The sequence below is a fragment of the Gavia stellata genome, chromosome 3, assembly GCF_030936135.1.
Source record: "Gavia stellata isolate bGavSte3 chromosome 3, bGavSte3.hap2, whole genome shotgun sequence".
In the NCBI taxonomy this organism is placed as follows: Eukaryota; Metazoa; Chordata; class Aves; order Gaviiformes; family Gaviidae; genus Gavia; species Gavia stellata.
This window is the reverse complement of record NC_082596.1, coordinates 79696731-79710547: the sequence shown is the minus strand read 5'-3', so window position 1 is coordinate 79710547 and position 13817 is coordinate 79696731. Positions and strand designations below refer to the sequence as shown.

General features: G+C 34.8%; 1 protein-coding gene across 3 annotated transcripts in view; it reads right to left on the bottom strand.

Moving 5' to 3' along the window:
• Window positions 1-13817, bottom strand: part of MARCHF6 (membrane associated ring-CH-type finger 6) — a 55693-nt gene that overhangs the window by 3752 nt on the left and 38124 nt on the right. For all 3 annotated transcript variants that reach the window (XM_059836221.1, XM_059836223.1, XM_059836220.1), the window contains 7 exons: window positions 12874-13075; window positions 8556-8625; window positions 7399-7580; window positions 5877-6011; window positions 3682-3771; window positions 2098-2230; window positions 1000-1135 (listed from right to left, as the gene is read on the bottom strand). In XM_059836221.1, the coding sequence (XP_059692204.1) occupies window positions 1000-1135; window positions 2098-2230; window positions 3682-3771; window positions 5877-6011; window positions 7399-7580; window positions 8556-8625; window positions 12874-13075 (948 nt within the window). The remainder of the gene's footprint in view (window positions 1-999; window positions 1136-2097; window positions 2231-3681; window positions 3772-5876; window positions 6012-7398; window positions 7581-8555; window positions 8626-12873; window positions 13076-13817) is intronic.

Below are 13817 nucleotides of genomic sequence, written 5' to 3'. Positions count from 1 at the left end.
AGCCAAATACTACAGAACATGTTGTGAAGGCAGGTGGCGAACAGGATTAAAATCAGCTGATCAAATAAAAGGTGCTAAAATATACATTGATCTGCTGAGAGTTTAATTTTAGTTACAACTCTCTTAATATTTCTAGATACTATTATTTTTAACATTTACACCAAACACTTAAAATATTAGGAATTGACTGATATGTTAAGATTCAAAAGAAGTTTATTTTAGTTTTGACTCATTTTGTAGTCAGTGGAAGGGAAAACTGTTCTAGGGTAACTCAGGACATGAACACAACAAACTCATTTATTCCTTTTCAATGCAAAAGGAAGCCTAGGAAGACTAGTTGCTGGGGTCAAAAACTTATTTCTCTAAATCACCAACACATAAGGTAATCAGGGTAACAAAAAACAAGGTAATAAGGATAACACAAAAAAGCTTAGAAACTAAGCAGGATAACCAGAAAAAACACTGGGAAAATGAATATTTTATCAGGCTTCTGAGTAATAATTACTGAAAACACCAGAAAACAGTAAAAAAATCAGTAAGGACAAACTATCAAGTCAACTGAACATTCTTTAACAGCTTAGTTGGACTAACAAGTAGAAAGAATAACAGTTACACAGAAAAGGTTGGAGAAACAGTTTTATAAGCAGCAGATTGAAACATGATTTTACTTGCAGATATGTCATAATTATTACTTTCACTTGCTTCAAGACTACAGAGGGGGAGATAAACAAGCAATCCGCTTCATTTGTGGTAAAACACATTCAAGTTAGATACAGGGGAGTGTCTTCCGTTTATAAAGACAGTCTATTCCTGTGTTTATCTACCTGAACCACAGATACATTTGCCAAGAACAGTTCAGGTCTGCCTCAGAGGGTCATTTGTCTAGAAAGCTTCTTAAAATCCCTTTTAGCCCTAAGTATCTACAACACCTGAATTCAATCTGAAGTTGTTATCACAATTTAAAGTGGAAAAATTAAAAACCCCACACTATATACTCACTTGTCATTTTTAATATGTTCATAAAGGCGCTTGAACTGGCGGACTTGGAAGGAGAGAATTCCCATTAAAACCACCACCATAAGCAGAAAAGGATAAATCCGTCGCTGAACTAGGTTTTGCATTTCAGCGGTAACTCCTACAAAACAAGACACAGTCCTCACATAATCTAATATTGCTAAAGTAACACACGCATTTCTACTTCTGTACCTGCTTCTATACTTTTTGTTACACTGTAACTTCAGTAGAAGGACTGTGAAATAAATAGCACATCCATTTATTGCAGAGATCCAATGTGACAGCTGCTGTTCTTTTTCATCTGAAGCATTAAAGCGGAAAGTTTTCCATTAAAACAGTGAAAATCCACAGTAAAAAAAATGGGCTTATCAGTTCTTCTTGCTTATTGACTTCTGTATACCTTGTATCAGAAAAAAGTTGACACTATAAAAGTTTGCATTCAAGTGAGAAGTTGAAGAATAAAATGAGACTTCTTGAACATGTTAACATCAGAACTAACTAGCAACAAAGACAACTGTTGGTGAAAAAGCACATCTATCTGCTTCTAATAAAATTATTTCCCTCAATTATGAGGAGATAGGAAAGTCTGAAAAAATAAACTATATTTACACTTTACATTTTATTTTAATACTGAATGAAAACCTCAAAACAAAACCAATATTTTCACCTGTTCTAAGCTTCCTTTAGAATCTGACAAGTCAGAAAATATGTCCTCAGCTCAGTATAGTTCTTAAAGAGAGACTAAAATTAAAGGTTGGTTCTCCAAAGAAATGAATTAATCATCCCTTTCCCAAACTAGCTAGATACCTACATTTCTGCTGTTAGATATTATGCAGTCCCATACTCTTGATGTATTCTGCACTTGGTTGATTAAAAAGCCAGTTAGAATAATATATTGCACCTCTCAAAAACCCCAAAACTTTTAAGATGACACAGCAATCCTTAAGCATTTACATTTGCTGGCAGAATAGTGGGCATTCTGTGGTTTGTTTTTAAATACCCTAGAGCTTCAAGTTTTATTTTGGCAGATATATTTACTGTAAACCATCAGATGATAAACAGGTATTCTGAATGTATACATACCTAATAAAGGTACAACACCAGAAGCTATGATGTATGGTACACACAGGGAAAGTAACAGAACAGAGATTACAGGTGCTGCCAGTTTACGGATTATGAAGTGTAAATCAATGTTACGAATCCCATTTGCATATACCTAGGAAGAACAAGTTAGAAGTAGAATGGATCAATCAAGAAAGCCATGCTTTGCGCTTACAGTAATAATTACATGGTTTTACACAATTCTCCTTATGAGAAGAAACAGCTGTTTCCAACTTGAAGAAAACCATGATAGCCACAGTGAAGAAGGAAAAACTGTACCAATCTACGTCATGAGGGTTCCAGGAAATCATTTTAAATAGTGCCCAGGAGAGCAACTTCATCTGGAATAGTGTTGTGACTTGGTTGCAGGAGTGCAAGAGACCAGCTAAAAGATCATTAAATAGAGCTGTGGACAGTGGTTTTGTGGGTGACCTGGGATCGCTTTGTGCTGTTAATTTGCTGAAAGAGGATCCTGTGTATGCTAATAGAGCAAATCTATTAAATTTGGTAACACAGGCAGAAAATAGGATCTTATTTTGTACTTGGCTGGGCAGACCAGAGCCTCTGCATATGGAGTCTGTGCCTGAAGACAGGGCCTCCACAATTCCTGAGGAGCTAAGGTCTCAACATGGCTGGACTAATCATGGGAAAAGACTGATTTCACATGGCTACCACATACAGCCAGAAGATGGCCTCTGTCCCACAGCCTGGATGTAACCATTTCTAAAGATGGCTCAGGAGAATGTGTGTATAACAAACAGGCCCAGGGAGAGCATTCAAAATGGAAAGAGCAGCCATGGTATGCATCAAAAGGTACTCACAGAACTAAGACTACATTTCTCCAGTGTGACACCTAAAGTGATCAGTAATTGGTTTAATAACCAGGACTATGTGCTAGACTTAATCAAGAGAGGCACCTTTTGTACAGAGGTCAGGACATGCACCATAGCCATTACATATAGTGCAGGGCTGAAAAGTTACTTTCTGACAAACAACTGAAATACTTCATTGAGACAACAAACGTAGAACTTAAAGGTTATAATCAAGAAAAAATTACTTCTGCCAAAGAAAGCAACAGGCTATGTGATTCAGAACCGCTCACAGAAACTGTTCTGTCTTGCTTAATAATCAAAAGGGGACTGGAAAAGCTGTCTTTCATATGCACTCATCTATGAATGAGGGAATCTCTACAGCTCTGGAGAAGGCAGAAATTCTCTGTTCTGGAGTGGCGGACATAAATAATGTCCAGTATTTGGACACATGTGAATTCTTCTGAGGAAATAATGATGTTTCTCACTTTAATACAAACCTGATAAAATTGCATATACATATACGCAGCATTTTCTTGATTTCAGATTTCTGAGGTTTATTTTTATTTTATTGTTAAGTGTACCTTAATGGATTAGGCTATACAATTTAGAAGAATTCTACGAGACTAGTTGAGTTTTACTCAATTATTCAAATTACTCCGTTACTACAACAGTAACTCTGTTTTCCAACTTGCGCATTCAAAAAAATGTTCAAAATGTGTAATACAGATAATTCAGATGGACAATTTTTTCCTACCTGTTCAATAACAGTTTTCAGCCACCACTGGGGACCCATCAGTGTTATGGCAGCAATTATTTTGGCATGCAGAACTCCAAGAGCCCAGTCCTAATTTTGTAGAAATGGACTGTTAGCATTAACATATTTTTAAATAGTTTGATAACCAAAAGCTTTTAGAGCAACTTGTTAATGTTACTTATAAGTGAAAAGGTAATTACTTTTCTATTTACACGGGACATTTTTTACAAGAGGTGACATCATCTGCAAACCCCTAAGAAAAAGAGGACGCTCTCAAGCTTAACTGACATCTGTAAAATACTCAGCTCCCGGAACCAGGAAGATCAGCTACTACTATTAAACCAGAGGCAAATACAAAATAAAAGCATTACACTTACTTAAAGCAACAGACTAACATTCTGGCACGAACTAATTAACACTGCTAACATTTATCTAGAAATGAGTTATTTTGATTCCTTTAAAAAAAGAAGAGAAACAAGATACAAAGGTGCTCACACAAGTCAGGAAACAAAGTTTTTTCTTCTTTTTAAATTTTAATTGTTCACAAAAGCCTACCTGATGTGAGAAAAGCTAAACAAAGGGAGGCAATGCTCTTCACAAAAGAACATCATACTATTCAGTGGAAAATTTGTGCTTTAACATATACCATAATTATTATGGCATGGAATTAAAAGAACACAATGTAACTACAGGCTTCTTGTAAACACTGCACATCATGAGTCAATGCTTTCTGGATTACAGATATTTGTAAAAGATTCTTCAATAAAACCCACCAAAAATAGAATACAAAGTATAGGTTGACAAGGCAGAATAAACAGCTACAGAACTGGTAAGAGTTAAGACATCACAGGTTAATTAACTTTCTTAAACTGCTGGGGAAATATGTTTTCTTTAACCAATTATTTAAAAAGACACCTTTTGTTAATATCTATTACCCCAGATAGGTTCAAAAATGAAAAAACTTATTACAAAAGAAGTCAGCGTTAAAGTTGCTTCATGTTTGCTCAAGCATGTAACTTTTGGATAACTCTTATCTTCCGTGAAAAATGGAAATTATTCTCAATTTCAGTAGCTCCTTATTAATTTAGAACAAGTCTCAAATCCCTCTAATCCAATATTTTAAGGGAAGCTCTGCCACATGAAAATAAACTCTTTCGGTATACTTAATTACAAACTTTTTAAGAACTAACATGCAAAAATTACATTTTTTTATAATCTCTAGCATTACAAATTATTTCCAAAACTATTTGGAAACCATGTTCTCCTACCATTGCAATCATATGATGTCCTGACTTCTTAATAATTTACTTAAACAGACACTTCCAAAGTATACTTGTACTATAAAATAATGGCATATTTAAATTAGCAGTCAAATTCTTCTTTGTATTATGGCTTTCAAACACTTGGATACAGAAAGTAAATGAAAGCTTGTTTGCGGACAGCTTAGAAAAATCACTGCCTCTGAACACTTTCTTGTTATTTATTAATACGCATTCTAGATCTTTTGAGTTATGGTTCCCTCAGTGTTTCTTTCATTTACAAGTTATATTTATAATTCAGCCTAGGTGATGAAGGCATTTGTCACTCAATCCACTGTACCTTCCTTTCTTCCACGAACTTGCAAGAAAAAAAGTTTGTGCTCCCTTAACCTGACACTTGACTGAAGAAAAACAAAACACTACTACCGCAAAATCCTGTAATAATGATTTGACATCTCAACCTAAAACCAGAATGATATTAAAGCATATCAAAATTTCATTCATAGTCTGTATCATGACTGAATTAAAACCTTGTATGGAAAAAAGATCAGCTGAACCTCTTGCTGCATATCTGTAGGCAGAAAGCTTTCCAGAAAGGTCAGACAGAATATGTACGTCTGTGCATATGTACAATACAGCTACACTAACTTCTGTACATAGACACTTTTTTCAGTAGCATAATTGTAGTTATTTGATCACTGAAAAGTAAAGATCCTCTGATGTCATCCCACAACATTCAGCTTTTCGTACTTAAAATTCCTAAGAATATCCTTCTGGTTTAAATAATCCTCACATCCAGACTGGCTGTCCTTTCTCTGCCACATAGAAACATACTATGGGAAATGCTCTGAAGCATTCAATCAACATGAAACAAGAACTCCCATACCCCTTACTTCTAAGAAATGTATCAACAGCAGAATAATGGGAGCAACTGACCTGCCAAGGATAGAAAAGAGGTGTTTGATCCAAAGGAACTCTCAAAGGTGCAACGATGACCAGTTCAAACAGAAGACCGAGCAAAAGTGGAACCACACCAGCTAGCAGTATAGCCACTATTAATGTCTTCATTATCTAAAAAAACCAAGACTTCTAATTAATATGTTTATCAGAGGATTCTTTTTGTTTAAACTTCAAAATGTAACAAACTACACAAACAGATAAAGCTGGAGAAAAACACTACACAGACCTTTAATTCATACATACACACCTGTAGAAATAATTTTTATTACATACATAGTTTTGCAATGCAAGTTTTCAAGATTGAGTCCTATTCTATGTCTCCTGCAGAAAAAGGCATGACTGTGCCTACCGGTGTCCATATAGTTTTAAACCATAAAAATCACCTTTGACTGTTATCAGTAGGGAATACTATCCAATGGCACTTCATTACATTGAGTGTTCTTGTATGTTGGAAAATTAGAGAAGAATCTTCCAAAACTGCTGATTCTTCTCTAGGGAAAACCAAACCTTAAAAATTCACTCGTTATGGAATATTTCTGACTTGAAAGACTCAGAATACCACGCTTGAATCTTTCTTTATTCTAGAATTCTCTTAATTTACATCCATCATCAAAAATCAGATACAAAACAAGTCTGACTTAACATGATCAGGAGAAGGGACAAAGGACAAGTAGAGCATTACATTTTAGCTCTGAATTTTCTTAAACAAGCTTAAGATTTCCTAAATGAAAAACAATGGAAGATATATTTAGGAAACATGGTAATACATAAAAAACATACTTACACTGCTCTGCTGTCTGTAATAGTCCAATAAGCACACAAGCATGTCCATCACAAGATATCATTTATGCTATGAATGTTTAAAATTACTATACTTAGGCAAGAAATCTACTATAGAAATCGTCAAAACCAAAACCAAGATAAAAGGGTGGGATATAAATTTGTTGCCATGGTGAGAATCTGAACTCCTGGTAATAAAAAAGGATATTTTCTTTAAAAATATTAATGTGAACAACACAAAGATCTGACAAATCAAAGATCTTTCTGAAAATATGCATCAAGCCGCTTTGTAGAGGCACGTTCATCATCATCTATCAGCTTTACTAGTTTTTTTTGTTTATTTGATAATGTCAAATTGCTAATTGAGTAAATAGTTAAGCTTCCAAGTGCATGTGAAAATGTAAATATATTTAAGGACACATCACATATGGGATAATATAATGCAACATACTCACTTTTAAAGGAAAACAGAAAACCATACACATTTATATAAACATATATACGCAAACCTATTCACACCGATTGCTTAACATTGTGCTAAATGTCTTCCAAAAATACATTCCCATTGCATAGGGTAACTGTGAGCTGCAAAAGCTTCAAAATGGTCTGAAAAGGAAGATGTAGTCTACATTACAGAGTAAAACCTGCAAGCAAAAATGAAACAAGTTTTGTTAGCTACTTTTTCAATAATCCAGTAGAAATTTTTCTCAAGACTCACCATGAGAGACCATTCTTTGACCTTCTGAAAAATCACTCTACGACCCTGTGGCATCCAGGCGACCAGCACTGTCACTGCTCGGATAGTTAGCCAACAGACATAAAGACCACAAGCAGCTGTGTACAGTTCATGGATTTTGGCAGTCCCCGTCCAAAATGACATTAACCATCGGCCAGCAAATACTGAAAACACAAACACTGTTAAATAGAGTAATGCTTTTTGACATATTAAGGAAGGACGCCTGTTGAAAAAATACTTCTCAAATTTATTGTTAAACACTGATGCACAAATAGTATTCAACATAAACCAGTATTTTGGTACTATACCCTTAAGGCACAAATGTGTGAAGCACTGTGTAAAATAGTTACATAGATGATGCTAAATACATATGTAGAATTTTTTTTTTTTCTAAAATTTCAATGGGAGACTCATTTGCTACATTCCATTTTTTAATACTGTTTCTATTCACTAGTATTATAGTGGAATTATTTTATGTACTACTATAAAACCATCACAAAAATTCATAACTCTGATCTCAACACATTATTGACTTTAGGATCATTAATACAAGGAGGTAAAAATTACATGTTACTACAGTAGCCAGGTTATAAAAGTTAAGTGAGTTTACATGTCTTAATTTGTTCCAAATTATTTTCAAAATAGTACAAAATGCTTTTTATTTGGTTAAAGTACTTATTGATACATATTTGGGAAGTAGCATGTATATCACTTCAGAGTCTTCTAGTGACTTGTCATGATTACACCTTCAGAATATTTAATTAAAGAGGATACTGTAGAAGACCTGGTAACAACCTATATACTCTCCTTCTCTAAATGGTAAAGCAGGTGCAAGAGTATCAAGTCTCTTTCTCTCAGTACTACTACAGACATTGCCTCAGCACTTGGAGCCCTGCCCTTGAAAGAAAAATCATTCTACAACAAAACAAAGGAAATGGCAATCTGTCATTTAAATACAGGTAATATCTTTAACATTTAGATTTTAGACTACTACAATTTGATGATATACCATTAAAAATGAGACAATTTTCCATGTTTTCTCCTTTTAACTTTATCAACGGTTTCAAAACATCTGCCATTGTTGAACACGGCAACATGCTGAGTTGGTTTTAATAGCAGTTTTACAATAATAGACTTACCAGGTAAGGTAAGGCAGATAAGACTAGCAATCAGTAATGTTATGCACATGAAAACAATCAAAAGAAATATCTGGAAGAGGAAAAAAAGAGAACAGTTTATAAGAAAGTTACTTAACCAAAGCCAAAAAACCAAAAAGATGTATCATCCTAGAAAGACAGCTAAACTAGAACATTCAAATACCAACTGATGTTTCACTGTATAAATAAATCAGCAATAATATATCCACAGTACACAACACTGTAGGTGTGCTGCATGTATTTCTTTTAAGAGTTCACATCAGCTGTTGCAACAGTAAAAATTAACATCTGAATCCAGAATGATGGAATTTCTTTGTTACGTTACATTAAAAAAATAATCTACTTCTGCACTGACCAGCACAATGACTCTCAATTAACCCTGAAAGGTTTTTTGCTCATTATGCCAGATAAGCAGGACAGTGGTTTTATAATAAGAAAAACCTTGCTGAGAAAGTTCTTCCAGATACCCTCAAGTTTTTGTGATCAGCAGCTGACAGCAAAGCTGGTGGCTCATTAGTAAGGTTTACATCTTATCAGAGATTTCTCATGTACTTGATTTCTTTAAATATTTGAATGTTTCAAGCACCATGTGCTATGAAGTTCTGCTTCACTAATCAAAGTCACACAACAAGCAAGCTTACAAAACAAATACCTTATCACAACAGACTACTAAGAGAAAGTTAAATCTGTAATGCATTTTCCTTGATGAGACTTTTGGGGACAGCATAGATCAGTCTCATCTTTAGGTTAGGGTCTTCAGCACTGCTTAAAGGAAGGAAAATCTTGTGATTTTGTAGAAGAGGGATGATTCTGCAATACCCTGTTACTTGCCAGGTGACAGCCACATACACTTTTTCAAACAGAATACTCTCTTTAGGGTTAGGGATCCCAAATGACAGAAAGAAGAAAACCAGTGTAGCTGACAACTGGACTGCAGGCAAAAAAACCCCAAACTTCTCAACAGTGAGGAACACATGGTGTGACTTGCTTGGGACCAATACTGTCTAAATAGTTACTTAGGGAATGCTGGGGAAAAGTCAGTCCATGTAGGAATAAAAAAACACATGAAGGACTAAAGCTGATATGAGGCTTTTAAACACCATACACGGCTACTTCTTGGATCAGTGAGCAAGAGAACATACAAGAGGAAGAGTAACTCTCAGCTAGTCACTCATATCACAGAAGCAGCACTGGCTGACCACAATATATTCAGACTCAAAGATGTTGTGAGGACAGCTCTCCTCTCTCCAAAATCCACCACAATAACATTATTTCAAAAAACCAAACTAGCTATAATGAGGACATTTATTAAAATAATATTGAAAATAGTAGTCAAAAGGAAAAACGCTCACAGGAGATGCCTTTAGATATACTGAAGTGAAGGTTTGTCACAAACTCGCACTACTAATCATAAGTCTTAAAGAAGTCTCCCCAAAGTTGTCACAGTAAACAGCAAAATAAAAATAGCTTCCAGAAGATATTTCTAGAAACTGGAAATAAATCCCCAGAGAAAAAAAAACACAAAAAACCCCCAGAAAAGGGATGAACTTCAGTAAGTGAAATTCAAAACTACAGTAGGACAAGTCAAAAGGGATTTTAGAAATAACATGCCAAGTCTATGAAAAAAGTAATGATAAATTTATTTTTATAGATAGGTTTTCTTTTTTATAAAGGATCAACAATAAGGTAATAAAATCTAAAAATCCTCAGATGAAAGCTTGCCAGAGAGTTTGCAGGCTCTGCTGAACTATAAATTATGAAAGGAAGGCTAAAGGAAGACAAGACAGTAGCGGGAAAATTCAACAAACTCTACATGTCAGCATTTGTTCTGGAGAGGTTTTGGGAGGTCCCTGCAAGAGAACCTTTGTTTAAAAAAAGGAATGAGTTGGAAGAATTATTTAGATTGCCTGATAAAACTGATGATAGGCTTTTGTGTAGAGTAATTTAAAAAATCTTATCTTATTTTGAGATTAATAGTATGTACTTAAAAAATAAATCAAACCCATAGTTTTACATACTTATTTGTAACTGAAATAACATGAAGGATCAGTTCTTATTGTTTGCTCAATCCATATGGACACAATGAGTGAGTTCTAGTGGAAAACATTCATACATAATAAAAACTGAATATAAACATCTTCTAGGTTCTTACAACTTGGTTAAAATGAAAAAAAATTAATGAAATGTAGAAAAGATCAGATGTTTACCCTGTTTTTCTTCTCAAATGCTTAAAATTCCAATTGAGAAAGTAATTAAAATACAGTGTTGTTCCATAGTGGAAGTCTGTGTGGGAGACACATTTTTCATAAGATGAATTTATCCAAGTAGAACCAAGGTCAATATACCAAAAATCACAACTGAAACACCTACAGTGATCCTGAATGATTCATTATTTAAATATTTCAAACAAGTGGAACCAGTGACATAGAATCGTATCAGTGAGGTACCATGTGTTTGAGATTGTGCAAGTGCTTGTCTTGTCATATCTCTTGATGAAACCAATGGAAAGAAATTCAGTTAAATCAGATTTACTTTTTATGTCTACATTCTGTAGAAGTCTCCAAAGAACAACTTAAAATGTCTAGACAAAGGTAAGCAGACCAGAAAAAAAACAGTTTTTGACAGCTGAATATCAAAGTGCTTAGTTATTATCACCAGTTCAAGGTAAGCACCCCAAATTACTGAAAGCTTATGCTATGCAATGGTTTGAGAGGGGGAGAGAGTTTCAGCACATGTCCTTATCCAGAGGCACCCACAAAAATAAAATAACCCATGCAAAGGTAGCTCTAGAAAGGATTTAATGAGTCGCTAGGTTAACACATCCATTCCACATTACAGTTGTTACATATTGCCAGGTCACAGTGAGAATCAACTTTAATTACCTCCTTAGCAGCCAAACAGGGAATTAATTTCAATAAACCTGTCATCCCAGCAACTTCATATGGACTTGAGTCAGTCTAAGTGAAAATGTCACAAGGATCACATTTTCTTTAAAAATAACACTATAAAGTCTTATCTGAACTTTCAGACATGTCTAACTAATGTCTTCTGCATATTACCTCAGTTTTCAGCTGGATCAGTTTCCTGTTCCAGCTCATCGTGTGTATGTTCTAGCACAGGCATTCATGCTAAGAAGGGAAGAAAGGAGCAACTGCCATGGAAAGAAGACAGCACCACTCCTTTCAGCAGTAAGTGCATATTTATGCTAGATTAAATTGGTCTCAGTCAGAGCATGCTTTGACTTCCTGTTATGACCAAACTGAGGTAACAGCAGCTGTTATGAGAGGGGAAAATTCATTCTGCTTCCCTAGCCTTTTCATCCCTGAGCTGCCTCCTCCATTTCCTCTAGAACAGTGTTGCAGCTCACGCATTCCTGTGGAGAACCATTTTAGAGGGTAAAAACAGCAATGGAGGGAATTAACTCTGCGCACCTCCCCCCCTCCCCTCCCCAAAGCCCCAACACTCAGAAGCTCAACAGTTGTGAAATCCTAAAATACTTTCAAATTTGCTTTCAATTCTACTAGGTTGAGATTTCTAGGGAAAAAAAAGAAAGATTTATTATGTACTTTGTTATGAGAATTCTGGTAGATTCAGCATTTTAAGGAAACTTCAGAAGCAATACTACACTGTTCCAACTTTAGCTATTAGTTCCATTCTTGAGCTATACCTGAAACCATGGTAAGTGAGCTGTGTTTAAATTTATATTCTATTAACTCAGAGTTCTGGTAACAACAAAACAATTTACCTAGTTTGACCTATATATTATTCTAGAAAGTTAAGTATTTACCAACAACATGTTCTTTCTAATTGTAGGGATTTAGAACTTCCAAATATTATAACACCTTTCTATGTTTAATATAGATGAAACAGAAGTTCTCCATTTAATTTCTTAATGCAGCAAAAAATTTAAAATACACTTCAGCTACAAGACCAAAGTATGCCCTCTTGATAACCATGCCTTGTTAAAGATATTCGTGAACTACCTGTTTGCTGGGGGGTTATTATATTTATCTCTGTTACTAACCATTAGGAAAATAAGACATGAACTAATAGATAATACACAACATGTATGGGATCTATAAATAAAATGGTAATTGAAGGTCTTAAGTTACAGACTGAAAAAAGCTGTATGTGACAATAAGTCTACCTTTTAGAATGATGCAAACTGTACAAAACACAAAACAACGTGACCCACCACTTGGCTTCTGATAAGATGTGGGCCAAATCTTTCTTATAAAAAAAATTATACCCGTTTTTCAAATGCCTTTCCCTTTTCTCTTAATGTGTTAGATATACCTACCCTGAGCGGGAATTTTAAAGGCCTACGATAAGGCTGGAAACCCACAGGTCCTCCTTGTTGAAGTATGGCTTGATGGGCTGCATGAAGACCTTCTCCCACAACTGGAATGGCATTATTATTGCGAGCATGCTGGTTGTTAGGCTGCTGGTTTGCATTGTTTTCATTCTCTTCCTGGTCACCAAGTAGGTAAGAATGGAGATCCCTGTAACAATAAAAGTTTCAGTTTTTTTCTGTTTGATATGAATGAGAATCTTACAGAAAGATAGGCCTATTCAGATTGAGTACAAGTTGTACAAAACTTATACAGGAGTACTGGCATAATCTTGATGAAGTAAAATAAACCACTTTCTGATAAGGCACTCAATGTCATCCTAAACACAGAATTTAGAAGAAAAATGCTAGTATGGATGCAGATTAGAACACTGGGAATACAGCCACAAATAAACATCACTTATCTGTTTGACTGCCTTAAAACCAACATCTGGTATTAAAGCTGTTGTGCATATAAAAGGAAAATTGCATCAGTATTTCAGTTCGTGTAAGCAGGCAGCTCAACTGACAGCTTTTATTTTACTGCTACTAAGCTCTACTGGAAACAATTGCCTTCAAACCTAAACAAGAACAACAGTACAAGAACATACTGTATTGCTATAGACATGTTTTCAAAAGTAGAGTAAGGCAGAGTCTTTCAAGAAGATTCTAAATTGCTCAACACCTGCTCAAAACTTTCTAAGAACATCAATCCTAGAAAGAGTGAATCTACTTCAAAAAGTATTCTGTTGATATTTCCTGAATACACCATTAGCAAATAGAAATTTGAGTCTGATTTAAAAACATCAAAATGCAATATGAACATTTAGAAGCTAATTTTCCTCAGCTTTAGCAGAATTTTTATTAGCAGTAAGATGCATGCAGATATTCTATTGGCACACAATGAAAACATT